Below are 13,968 nucleotides of genomic sequence, written 5' to 3' on the forward strand. Positions count from 1 at the left end.
ATTGATTAATGACACTAAATGATCCTATTTTAGTCTTTTGAGCTAAAACACCACTCCACTGTAAAACAGAATTGTTCACTGACATATCAATTCAATTTTCATTTCCTAGGTCTAGGTTAACCATATTTCCAAAGCGACATGGCTTTTGTCCATTTTAATGCTTAAATGCAGGGTAATATTCTGCAGGTGCTACTTCTAACTCTTAACTGCAATGGTGAGTTTATACAGATAACCTATCTTACCCAAACCTGATCTCTCCTACGCAGGATAGTCAGGCTGTCTTAGGTTTTTTTATTATTTAAGGATTTGTATGCCCACCAAACACAAGTCCATGGAGCAGCTAACAACATTGTGTAAAAGAACTGCAAAGCCAATATAAAATGGATAGCTACTCAAATTACACATGTAAACAACACATCCCATACACAACCTGCAGCCGCAAAACTAAAAAGTGGCCCATCAGATTTTAGATACTTATGTTAATGCCAGCTCACATGAACAAAGTACACTGGAATAAGATGGTCTAGAGAAGGGTTTCCCCAAGGTGGGTCTCCAGCTGTTTTTGGACTACAATTCCCATCATCCCTGACCACTGGTCCTGCTAGCTAGGGATGATGGGAGTTGTAGCCCAAAAACAGCTGGAGACCCACCTTTGGGGAAACCTGGTCTATAGATAAAAACTGAGCCTACATGGTGGGCCTTTTGAGGGAGGAAGTTTAAAATGAAGATGCCACTGCAGAAAAGCCCATTACAAAGATGGACATTTAGATGCCTATATATGTATTGTGGGGCTTGTATGGACAAAGTTCTCTTCTAAGTGAAGATGGCCCAATCATTTTAGTTTCTTCATCTCTCCTGTAGGGGCATGCCACATGGTAAGTAGCATTTACCAGATATCAAATGCTAAGATGTGGTATAGTCAGATGGGACAAACTGTACCTGTGGAACTTTTGTTTCCCTCAGAGATCTTCAAAGTACAGAAGCTATGTCCCTCTAGGAATGTGGTCACTATGTTTAGGCCTCAACCCTAGTTTTCCTATGTCAACGTGATACGGAAAATGGTATGTTGCATTCCAAGCCATCTATGCAAGAACAAACTCTCTAACAATTTTTGCATGTGAGAGAGACCGAAAATGGAATATAAGTTGCCTCTTGGGTTTCTTTTACAGTGGTACCTCGGGTTAAAAACTTAATTCATTCTGGAGGGTCTGTTCTTAATCTGAAACTGTTCTTAACCTGAGGTACCACTTTAGCTAATGGGGCCTCCTGCTGCTGCTGCCGCACCGCCGTGCGATTTCTGTTCTCATCCTAGGGCAAAGTTCTTAACCCGAGGTACTATTTCTGAGTTAGTGGAGTCTGTAACCTGAAGCATTTGTAACTCGAGGTATCACTGTACAATCATGTTGTAAAGAAGAATGAAGACATAGCTACCAGAACATAGGAAACCACTTTATACTGAGTCAGACCACTGCCCCATCTAGTTCAGTATTGTCTGACTGTCAGAGGCTCTCTAGAATTTCAGGCAGAGTTCTCTCCTAGCCCTAACTGGAGATGCCCCAATTGCTAGGGATTGAACCTGGGACCTTCTGGTGCAAAGCAGATGCTCCACCACAGAGCTACAGTTCTATTTCTCCCCTGTTTCCAATGGCCACCCTCAACTCCAGCCAGCTGTCAGAAAGAACCAGAAGTCCTGCTTGCTTCAGCAGGAGGAGCATAGGGTGAGTGAAGTCATAGACTAAAGATGGCGTTCAATTAAGTTTTACTCAGAGCAGTTCTATTGACAGTAATGGACATAAATTAGTCATGTTCATTAATTTAAATGCCTCTACTCTGAGTAAAATGTAGGTGAATACCACCCAATGACTGCATAACATTTTGAAGGTGCAGTGCCGCTTTTAAATTATCATGACCTAGCAACCGTATTTATTCCTCCCCCATGTATAGCTAAGCAAGCACATCAAGTGAACCAATTTTTGTGTTCCATTATCTGTTTTGTCGTGGGAGAATTCAAGATGCTGCTGTTATCTAAAGCATATTTGAATGGAATATTTCTGTGCTTGCTCAAATGTGCTGATGCAGGTTTCTTCAGATGACAAAATGACAGAAATCTTGAGAGTAAAACTTTTTCCTCTCCAGTGTGCAATTCTTTTGAAGTTCTGTACTTTGCGTATTCTAAGACATCACCTGTAAAATGTTATCCCTGTTTGTCTGAATAAAGAGGTAACAGTCAGCAGATGATTATTCTACATCGTATATGAAAAACACACAGTATTAGTTTGGGGACATTTTATTTCAGTGAGCCCTGAGTAAAATCTAGGCTCTAGTCTTCACATCACTCTATTGATGGAAATTTTGACCATTTTAATTGCATTTCCATTGTTTCAGGATTTTGAGAACCAAATAGTCTATCTCTTAGCACTTTCTCACAATTAAGTATTACCCTGCAGCATATGTTAATTAATTGCATGGGGCATGATCCACATTTGCACATCCACATCCACAGAATAGAGCAAGAGGCTCTTAACCTCAGGGTTGTGGGATTTGAGCCCCACACTAGGCAAAAGATTCCTGCATTGCAGGTGATTGGAGTAGATGACCTCCAGGGTCCCTTCCAACTCTACAATTCTATAATTCTATTAAATCCATTGCTAAATCCTGTGGATTGAATTCAGTAGAACTGTACATAGCTTATTTTTGGCTGGAATGCTTCTACTCCATAGAAAGTTGACAGTAGTGATTAATAGGAATGATGAGTGGATTTAAATGAAGCCAAGCCTAAGCAGAGTGCCTTGGAGGAATTGGGTCTTCTCAGAAGTCAAGCAGGATCTCTGTGAGATGGCACAGGTGAAGTGGGAACCCCTAAATCACCTCATAGTACCTTGGTAATCCAAACATTAAAAAAAATCCTAGAGACATGCATCTACTAAAAGCAGAAATAGTGTCTCTCAGCTTGCCATATGAGGAATATAACCAAAATTGGGTGATGAGGGAAGAGAGAGGAAGTACCAGGGTGGGGAGAGGATGGATAGAGAGCCTTGTTGTGATTGACTGGTCAAGCCAGTAATCAAAAGGAATTATTTTTACTTTGAACTTGTATCTATTTTAGTTCTTCCCACCCACAAAGTCAAACTTATTTGTCTGCAGTGTAGCAGGTTTCTTACTCATGAACATCTCTCTTATGTGTTCTTTTGCTGCCCACCTGCGAATTGCAACAGTTGTCCTTGTGGGTAAGCCACTGCAGCTATCCTTCTGAAATTTGGCATAATTTATACCCTCTGAAAGGGTAAAGATTGGTTGGACAAACTTTAAAGGTGCCCAGCACAAAAGTCAATGCCCTATTTCACTGTAATTTAGCAAGCTTTGATTCTATCAAAGTTAAATTGTATTTTAATTATCTATTTTTCTATGCTTTAGTGGTTCTTGTTTTATCTGTAAGTCACCTTGAGTCCTGTCAGGGGAAAGGGTAGGGTATAAACGAAATAATAATAACAACAAACTCATTCTTAGCAGTAAGTATGCCCTCAAATTCCATCCACTTCTGTAAAAAGGGGGGGAAGTTACAGTCTTCTTTTTTTTTTAAAAAAAAAAAAAAGAATACTCCCTCAAATAGTGATTTGAGGTGGGATGAAGTGGTCTCAGGTGAAGCCCAATCCAATTCAGACAGCCTACCAAGTGTCTCAGATGGAGGTGGGCTGTTTTCCAAAGTGCTGAATTGGGAGTCCAAACCAAATCTTGTGGCTCATGGACACCTCTTGTGATTTTTCTGTATTATATTTTTCAAATGATTTCATCTTCAAACTCTTTTGGCTTCATGTTGTATCCATCTTAAATGCTGTGAAAGGTTGACCATTCTTATTGCTTCCAGGTGGGGTTACTAGTTGCTCAGATGGGACAAGCAACAGGGACAGCCTAAGGCTTGATGATGAAGTTCCTTACACTGGACCTTTCTGTGGCAGAGCTAAAGTACACACAGACTTCACACCTAGTCCTTATGACACAGACTCTCTCAAAATCAAGGTGAGTTAACTATTTGTTACATTTGCTTTATTCCTGAAGTCACTATCCACCTGCGAGGCTCTCCCAGTTCAGGCAGCATTATATAGAAATCATTTTTTTTATAGAAGAACAAGTATTGCCAATGAAGAACTAGCTTGGTTTCCACAAAGCTAGCTTGTGTCTAACTAATCTTTCCACTGAGTGTCTCAATGAGCATGTAGATTGGGCTGATTTGGTGTGCTTTCAAAAAACTTTTGACATAATCCCTCACTAAAAATTCCTGAGTAACCTTTGCAGTCATGAGATAAAGGGACACGTTCTCTTAAGCTGCTTAAAGAGTGGAAAGTGGATAATAGGAATAAGTGGACAGTTCTCACAATAGAGGGATGTGAGAAGTGGAGTCCCCCAGGTAACTAGACTGGAGTTTGTGGTTTTTAATTTGGTCATAAAATATCTGGAATTAAGAGTGAGAGGTAAAGTGACCAACTTTGCTGATAATATCAAATTGATCAGGATGGTAAGAAACAAGATGAAGAATGGAAATTGGGGGATCACAAAAAGTTTCTCAAAACTGGGTGAATAGGCATTTAAATAGCAAATGTGATTTAATATAAGAAAGTGTAAAGTGATGCACATTTGAGAAAAACAAACCAACCTAACTTCACATATATGCTAACAGGGTCTGAACTGGCAGAAACTGAGCAAGGTTACAATTTTGGAATTGTGGCGGGTAGCTCAACGTAAATGTCAATTCAGCGTGCAGCAATTGTGAAAAAGGTGGACTCCATGTTAGAGATCATTAGCAAAGGGATTGAAAATAAGCCTGCTGACATCATAACATACAACATACAAATCTATGGTGAGATCACACTTGGAATTCTGACTACAGTTCTGGTCACCTCGCCCTCCAAAAGCATATTGTAACTGAAATGACTGAGGGGCTGGAGCAACTTCCCTTTGAGGAAAGGTTACAACATTTGGGACTTTTGTTTTAGAAAAGGGGGAGAATATATATAGAGAGAGAAGTATATACATGGTGTAGAGAAAGTCAAAGGGGGACATTTGCTGGATCCTGGAGAAGATGGAACTTTGGTCTGCTCTGGGGGGGGGTCTCTTGATATGTTCTTATCAAACTTGTACCTTAAGCTTTTGTGTCACAAAGAAAAAGATGTAACTAATAATAATCTTCAGGTGTCTTTTCTAGCCTTACTTCACATTGTGCTGCCTGACACTCTGCTGTAGTTCTAGTTGAGTTATGGCTGTGGAGTGTGACGTGTGGGGAGGGAGCTGTTTCACTTTTCCATATTAACAGAGACAAGATGATGTCTCATGACCATGTTCCCAGCAATGTGGGGTATGATTAAGTGCTGATTTGCTACTAGGGGAACTCTGAAGTAATAATTTGAGTCCCAGGAGAAAGGAGGGACTGCCCAGGTTGTCAGTATTTACCAGAGCATAACGGTGATATGCTCTCTTTAAAGTGGCTGAAAGCAAAAACCAATGGCTGCTCCCAAAGTATAATAACATAATGCAGATGTTTCAGAAACAGAACACAGTACTTGCCTAACAGATGTGTTTGGATCAAGTCATATTTGGTAAGCCGCATATTGTGTTAACTTTAAGTGCTATGGCTCAAATTCTGCCTTGCCAGAGCAGAAAATCATTTCCACTTGCACATGGAGGTGGAAATCCCTTTTACATCTGCAGCAGCCCCACATACCACAATCCATTCTGTTTCTGAGGGTCCCCCAACCCTGAAGAGCAGATGGGGGGGCACAGGTAGCTGCAGCAGGAAAGAACTTAAAATTGTGATATAGAAGCTGGTGAAATGTGTTGCACAACTGCTTGTCCTTTTTCTTGGCACCTGTCTGGAAAGATTAGCTCCTGTGTTTCTGCATATTTTGATGCTGCTCTTTCATTTTGGCTATTTACCTGACATATGTGTTTGGATTAACATGTTTTGAGTTTGAACAAAACAGTTTTCATTTTTTTAAAAAAATCCTGCTTTAATTTTTATAATAATGCTTCATATACGAGGGAAGTGCAAAAGGGTAAATGACACATTAGTAGTGCACAGACCAAATGCTAGAGTTACATTTTAAGTAAGTATGTGAGGGGGAGTGCAGGGTCAATGATACTGTCATTGGAAATAATGAATTGTATTTAGCTAAGTCTTCATCACTGAAATTAATGAATCTGTTAATTAATTAATGAACCATTAACTTTAATAGACATATTATGACAGGACACCATGACAAGTGTCAGAGCGCAACAGAAACAGAGTTTACCTCCCCACCACAGTGGTACCTATTTATTTACTTGCACTGGTGTGCTTTCAAACTGCTAGGTTGACAGTACTAATAATTATATTATCAACCTAATAATTATAGCAATTGGTCTGTTACTTCTCTTCAGACCTTTTTGAAATGGTGTGGGAAACAGCGGTGTTACTGCAGTTTCCACTTGTCAATATGGAATTAAATCTATGGATTGGGCCATTTTTGTCTATCCTATTTTCTATTTTGGTTAGGTGTTCTTCTTTATAAGTCCTCATCCATACCGTAATGTGGATATTAAGCTTCCTGTACCTTCATTAATTCTCTGTTGTCCATATGATATTTTCCTCTGTCACAGCCTTCCCCCACTTTTCCCTCTCTCAATCTGAATTTTCTCATACTAGGGATACTCTGAAATGCAGAGGATATGAGAAAATCTGGAGGGAGGGAGGGAAAGGTAGTAATTTAGAGAAGAATGTCATATGGACAACAGGACGCTTGCTCTCCACATTAAATGATAGTATGGATAAATAAGCTCTCCTTTCTTTTTAGATAATGTGCATCACTATTTGAGCCAACTCTGATTTTCCATTGGTCTGCTTTTGATCAACTGAGGCAGATTAGTCTTGTGTATCACAAATAATACGTACAGTACTAGTTTCAGAGTTACATTTTGTTTCTTTGTTTTTCTTCCAGAAAGGGGATATCATTGATATCATCTGTAAAACCCCAATGGGTATGTGGACGGGACTGCTAAACAACAAGGTGGGGAATTTCAAATTCATTTACGTAGATCTTATTACAGAAGAGGAATCTGTACCTAGAAAAATAAAGCCACACAAGAGGAGTAAAAGGGCCAAGCCTAATTCTCTTCAAGAACTCTTGGACCGACTCCATCTCCAGGTTGGTAAAACTCAAAAAAATTATTTGGTAAAGCTTCTTTTTGCATATCATGATCATTCTCAAGCTCAAAACTTGCAGCTTCAGGCCATACCTTAGGAGCCACAAGCAAGATTTGTTGTGTACTTTGGCTAAAATGGATAATTCCTTTGACCTCTAGAGTCAAATTGCTCCATTTATTAGGCAGCTATCAAATTATCACCCAGGTTGGTTGCATGCGTGTGGCCAGATATAATTAGCCAATAATCAGATAAGTGCCAATCAGGTATTGAAGGGGAGACTAAATGAATCCTCTGCTCCCCCTCCCAAAGGGTTGCTTGATGCTGTCACTGATTATCTGACTAGGGTTATGCATGTACAACTGACTCCTTGTGCAGACTAGAGTCACACGTTGCACATTTGCAGAATAGGAAAGTTTCTCAGATTTATATTGATGTTTGGTAACATCAATATACAGTAATATGTCTCTGACAATGTAGTTTGGGGGTTACTCTGTGAAATTAGACCCAAGCTCCCAGGTGACCCAGATCTGATGACATGCATAAAATCAATAGTATATAATCTTACCACTTGTATTTTCTCAGCATTCAAAGCGTTTCACATACATCTATTAAAATAGCTGCTTTGGTTGTCCTCAGAGGAAAAGGCAGGGTATATATTGTCTAAAATGAATGATCAGGTTATAAAATTGTTGGGGGTAATCTACGATTCTCCGGTTGTTACTGGACTAAATTACCACCATCTCCGACCATTGGCTATGCTGACTGAGATTGATGGGATTTGAACAACAACTGGAGGACCATAGAGTATCCTCCCTCATTTTACAACAGTCCTATATGGAGGGATGTATTATTTCTTTGACTGTAATACAGAGAAAATAACAATAACCTCCTGAACAAAGTGTTGTAAGGGTTGCTAAAATAATACGTGATACAAGCTTCCAGTGCTTAAGAAAGCTTCTGTATTTAAAAAAATCAAATTGATATTTATATAATTAAGATGATTATTCATCAGATCTGAGACAACAAGTAGACATCAGGAACCAAATCTGAGCCATAAGCAAGGATATAAACCTATCTTGAAGCAGCAATTCTTTCGATGAACCTGTCAATTGTATACTTAATATCCTTCACTCCCCTTTCGTTATCACTAGAGAATGGTTTGTAGCTGATTTCAATGTAGTTCCTATATATAAAACTTCCACACATAGTATTGGTCTATTTAACTAGGCATGTCCAAAGTCTGTTTCGGGGTCTAATCCGGCCCCTGGGGCAGTTTATTTCCTGGGATAAAATATCCTTCAAAAAAACCTCAACAACTTCAATCCTAAAAGAAGCTCAACAACTTCAACTTCAATCCTAAATAAAGGTCAACAACCTTGGTTGGCCCTTTGGTTGGCCCCCATGGCCCTTCACTTCACCAAATCTGGCCCTCTTTGAAAAAAGTTTGGACACCACTTATTAAACCATAGAAAAATATTATAGCATTGATGTAATGCAGTATAATCAGCATTTTTATTAATGCTTCAGAATCACATTTTCTGTTGTTAATTAGTCCTCTTAACTTTGCACAGTAAGATACACAAATGCTTTTTTTCACATGGACAGTCTTCAGAAATGTATGCCTATAAATATATAGCATGCCACAAAATAAAAGACATGCCTGTGCTACTGCACTTTATGTTGTGTGCAAAAACTGCAGTCCTGCTTGAAATGGCATACTTATAAATTATACTGGTGACATAATGATTTCCTCCTACAAACTAGATATATTTTTTTCTTTATATAATATTCAGCAATGATTTGTTTGAAAACTGCGTTAAAGAGGAATGTAAATCAATTGTAAAGTAGGAGAAAAGGTCTTCAAAGGGTTAGGTTTGCCCCAGCCTGCTTGTTGAAACCTTTCACTGAAACTGTAGGTGTATAAATAAAGAAAAACATATAAAGTTCTGAGTGCATTTCTAAAGAAACTTGGGAATATTCTTGCCAAAGTGAAGCAGTTGTAAGGAAAGGTGCATAAAATCTTCAGATGAATCCTGAGTAGAACTGAGGCTCAGGAGCTTCAGAAAGATTCTGGACTTATCCAAGCTGAAGCAGGATCTCTCTGGAGTGCTCCGAACCAAACTGGGGGCCACTGAAGCATATACGGAAAACACCAGAGTGGGCCCAAAGAGGGAGAGTTCTTTGTGACTGACAAGTTTAATCAGGGAACAAGTTTTGCTTCTGGAGGGATTACTATGCCTGCAAATGTCATTCAATTTTGTCAAATGGAATAAAATGCCCCATTACTGAATGTAGCAGGGGGAAACCAAGTGCCCTACCAGAACAAGGCAGCCTGTTTTCTGAAATGCCAAGTCAGGGCCAAATCAGGGTTCACACCCCTGAAACACACACACACACACACACACACACACACACACACAAAATTGCTTTTCTCTTCAGCAATACAATCAAAAGAGGAAAAACTGTCAATGGAGAAAATAACAGAAGTATGTTGTTTTTTTCAGGACTACTCATCAACCCTCTTACTAAATGGCTATGAGACTCTGGAAGATTTGAAAGATCTAAAAGAGAGCCATTTAATTGAACTTAATATTGAAAACCCAGAAGACAGAACAAGATTACTGTCGGCTATTGAGAATCTGCAGGACTATGAAAGTATGTCTGAAGTCTCCTTTTGGTATTATATATCGTCACTTTTATGTGTAAACCTCCATGTCCCCTACCCGGGGGGGCGTCTGTGATGGTGATGGTGGGATCTACAGTAGTAGCCAACATGGTGATGGGGGGGGGGGCTACAGTAGTAGCCAACATGGTTGAATTTCAGCTCTTATCAACCCCAGCCAGTATGGCCAATGTTGTTATTGTTGTTGTTTAGTCGTTTAGTTGTGTCCAACTCTTCGTGACCCCATGGACCAGAGCACGCCAGGCACTTCTGTCTTCCACTGTCTCCCGCAGTTTAGTCAAACTCATGCTGGTAGCTTTGAGAACACTGTCCAACCATCTCGTCCTCTGTCGTCCCCTTCTCCTGGCCAATAGGTAAAGGTACCCCTGCCCATACGGGCCAGTCGTGTCCGACTCTGGGGTTGCACGCCCATCTCGCTTAAGAGGCCGGGGGCCAGCGCTGTCCGAGGACACTTCCAGGTCACGTGGCCAGCGTGATGAAGCTGCTCTGGCGAGCCTGCACCAGCGCAGCACACGGAAATGCCATTTACCTTCCCGCTAGAAAGCGGTACCTATTTATCTACTTGCACTTAAGGGTGCTTTCGAACTGCTAGGTGGGCAGGAGCTGGGACCGAACGACGGGAGCTCAACCCGCTGCGGGGATTCGAACCGCTGACCATGCAATCAGCAAGTCCCAGGCACTGAGGTTTTACCCACAACGCCACCCGCATCCCCTCCTGGCCAATAGTCAGGGATAATTGGAGTTTTTTCTGGCAACATCTGGAAGGTATCCCCTTGTCTACCACGCTACCATAGGTGTGCCTTTAAAAGATACTTCCAGTCTGCCAACACTCAGCTTCATGGGATGACCCTGAGTTTTGCTGTATAAGGAGAGAGTAGGAAAACTCCCAACTAATAGGGGTTGAACTGTCAGTAATTGATCAAGCTAGAAAGTGTGCAGTCGAACCACCTGAGCACCTTTTTGGTTAAACAGAGGCAGGAGCTCCATAGGGCCAGGACCATGTATGTCTTCATGATGTCAGACAGAGGAATCTCTGAAGTAACTCCCTCTACCCTTAGAGAGGGAGATCTAATGCTTCCAAAAGGCCCTTTGATGCTCTTGCAGAGGCCATAGGACTGCAGGGCCCACTATCTGACTCATAGTTTATAAAGAAGCTCTTAGCAAGACATTCTGCACTTAGCTTAATGCATGTATAAGGAACACTTTAATAAAGAAACTTGAAGCGGGTCTCAATGGCAAATTGATCTTTCCTATAGAACAGTAGCGTTTTCCCCCAGTGTAGATTGGTAATGCGGAAGATAAGAAAAACCTGCAAAAGTATGCAATGGGATATATTAGGTCATCCAGTCAAGTAATTATAATGAAAGAACGGCAGCCAACATGATCTTGGGGTTAACTCTTAGCAGAGTAACTAATTCTGCATGACCTTGGCAATACCATTGTGTTTAAGTCAACCCGAGTGGAAAATTGGGTTGAAAAAGCTGGACATCGTTGTTGTAACTAAATATTGCATCTGAAATCAACTTTCCAAGGTCAATATTTTTTTCTTAAATAGGCATGACTCTGTCTACTATAAATGATTTCCTAATTAAAATTGATTATCTGTACTGCTTAGAAGTGAGATGCATAATTACCCAATTGTACTAGAGAATCTAGATTCTGACCACAGAAATTACACTAAAGTGACAAAAATATAAGCATCACCTACAAATAGAAATGATCTTTTGTTGAGACTGTATGGGAAAATTCCACTTAAAATAAAAAGCTTGTCTTCCTTTAACAAAGATCCATAGCACTACGGACAGTGGCATAGCGTGGGGGGTGCAGGGGGGGCCGGCCGCATCGGGCACAACATCTGGGGGTTAGGGTTAGGGGGTGCAAATCCACGGGTTAGGGGGCGCAAATTACTTGCCTTGCCCCGGGTGCTGACAACCCACGCTACGCCACTGACTATGGATCCTCTTTTGAAGGTTTAGATGGCTGACTCACATATAGGCCAAATATAACGTGAGTTTTTTCAGTTTCCCAAAATTTAGACAATTGGCCTTCCATTAGTTTGACTCTACAGGAAATAAATTACATCAACAATAACTTTATTTTTCCTAAAATAAATTCCAAAGAAGACTGACCCTGATCTTGTGAACAGGATTTGTACTGCTAAAAATCCATTGTGAATCCCTTCCATGTGAAGCCATGGCAAATTCAATCGAGCTCCCCACCCACAACTAATGACTTCACACCACCTGAGCAACTCTGCAGCTGTTCTTATAGCTAAAAGATGTCTACTTTATTGTTAAGAGTTTTATTACCAATAAATGGGATTGAATTGTATGATGAAATGAACTTCCAGCCCTCAGACCACTTTCTCAAGAACTGAACTGACCCCAAGAATACAGCAACTAGAACATCATCCAGTGTCTTTATAACAATTGTGTTTTGGGTAATAAGAGCCCTTTACATTTTAAACCCATCACCTGCACAGTTTTCACAGTGAGGAATCAAAATGATTGTTGTGACTCACCACTGAAATAATTGCAGGGCACAACTCTTGGAATTCTAAGAGCGCAGGTGGCCCATGGACTACATGCCTGGATTTTCTGCACATATCACTAGCATATCACTATGCTAGAATCCATCTCCCTTATGTGCTAGATTATGTGTCTAGGAGTCTTTATACTTGAGGAAAAAACTAAGCATGCAATCACTCATCTACAGAGTGTGGGTTGTATCCCAGCAGAACTAGCACATATCTCTATTTGGATCTGACGATCAGTTCTAAATGGACCTGCGGTTCAACTGAAGGACATATCTAGAGCTTCACCAGGAGATGTCAAACTCATGCATACAACAATTATTCTCCAAACAAAGATCCTTTCAACGGCAATTTTCTTTATGAAGCAAGCCATATTGTCACAACTTCCATTGCAGTGATCTAGACACCTGTACATTTGCAAAGGCAGGTTCCAAGGGCAAAACAAGGGCAAAAATGGAGATAATGAATATTTATAGCATAGCTCTTGTCAGTGTGTATGCATCAGCCTTATATTTCTTCAATATCCATAGCCTAATCCTACAGACTAAAGTAGTATCAGACTATACATGTCAAAATGATGCATATCATAGACTGTGCTAACCCTATCTTAGACAACTCTGACTGAAAGCCATTTATCTTTTATGAAACTGCTATGCTTTAGGAAAATTACATGACTTCTAGTAGCTGATAAGATAGCATGTTCCGCTGATTCTGCAACATTTAATAGTAGCCTTTTAAAAAAAATTCTATCCTGGGCCTTTAACTAATATTTAACAGATTAAAACCAGCATCTGCTTTAAGTGGTACAATGCTTCAAATCAAAACTTGTGCATTGAGTCACGAAGCAAGCTTGCTACTTTTGAAATTAGAAGATTGAAGATTGGCATATGCTTCAATTTTCTGGTCTTTGGAGTTGTAGTCCTTTGGTATAGCAAGGTCTCAGCTTAGTTAGGGTCCCAGGAGTGGCCTGAAGGGACAGCTGATGCACTCCTGCTGGGACTGGGAGGAGTCTCCTCCACATTTGGCCAACAACCCCTTGATAGGACAGTTTGCATGGAGCAGAGGCAGCTCACTTACACCTCTTCCTAATGGGCTTTTCTGGCCCATAGGTGCTACAGTGCTGGCATTTCCTCCTTCCATATAGGGCAAAGGATTAATTTAGCTGCTGCATAGGTTGAGCCAAAGCTGATCTTTTGGAGTAAGGTGTTTGGGTTCTAGTGGTTCTACCATTGGTAAACATAAGGACAGACTATTGCAATGCATTATCTGTTGAGCTACCCATGAGGCTCGTTCAGAAGCTGCAACCTGCTTTCAATTCTGCAGCCCTGTTTTTCTCAGGCATAGGCTACGGACACCTATATAAACACCTGTGTTGAAGGAGTTGCACTGGCTGCCAGTATACTACTGAACTATCTTCAAGGTCTTACTATTAGTATTGTTGTTGTTTAGTCGTTAGTCATGTCCGACTCTTCGTGACCCCATGGACCAGAGCACGCCAGGCACTCCTGTCTTCCACTGCCTCCCGCAGTTTGGTCAAACTCATGCTGGTAGCTTCAAGAACACTGTCCAACCATCTCG

The 13,968-nt window shown here is 40.6% G+C and overlaps 1 protein-coding gene across 2 annotated transcripts in view; it reads left to right on the forward strand.

The window, feature by feature from the left end:
- The window catches only part of SAMSN1 (SAM domain, SH3 domain and nuclear localization signals 1), a 75,717-nt gene that overhangs the window by 59,306 nt on the left and 2,443 nt on the right, over nucleotides 1-13,968 (forward strand). For both annotated transcript variants that reach the window (XM_083500697.1, XM_083500696.1), the window contains 3 exons: nucleotides 3,866-4,017; nucleotides 6,969-7,175; nucleotides 9,679-9,829. In XM_083500697.1, the coding sequence (XP_083356823.1) occupies nucleotides 3,866-4,017; nucleotides 6,969-7,175; nucleotides 9,679-9,829 (510 nt within the window). The remainder of the gene's footprint in view (nucleotides 1-3,865; nucleotides 4,018-6,968; nucleotides 7,176-9,678; nucleotides 9,830-13,968) is intronic.

This window comes from Podarcis liolepis, assembly GCF_965112155.1.
Source record: "Podarcis liolepis genome assembly, chromosome: 4".
Classification (NCBI taxonomy): Eukaryota; Metazoa; Chordata; class Lepidosauria; order Squamata; family Lacertidae; genus Podarcis; species Podarcis liolepis.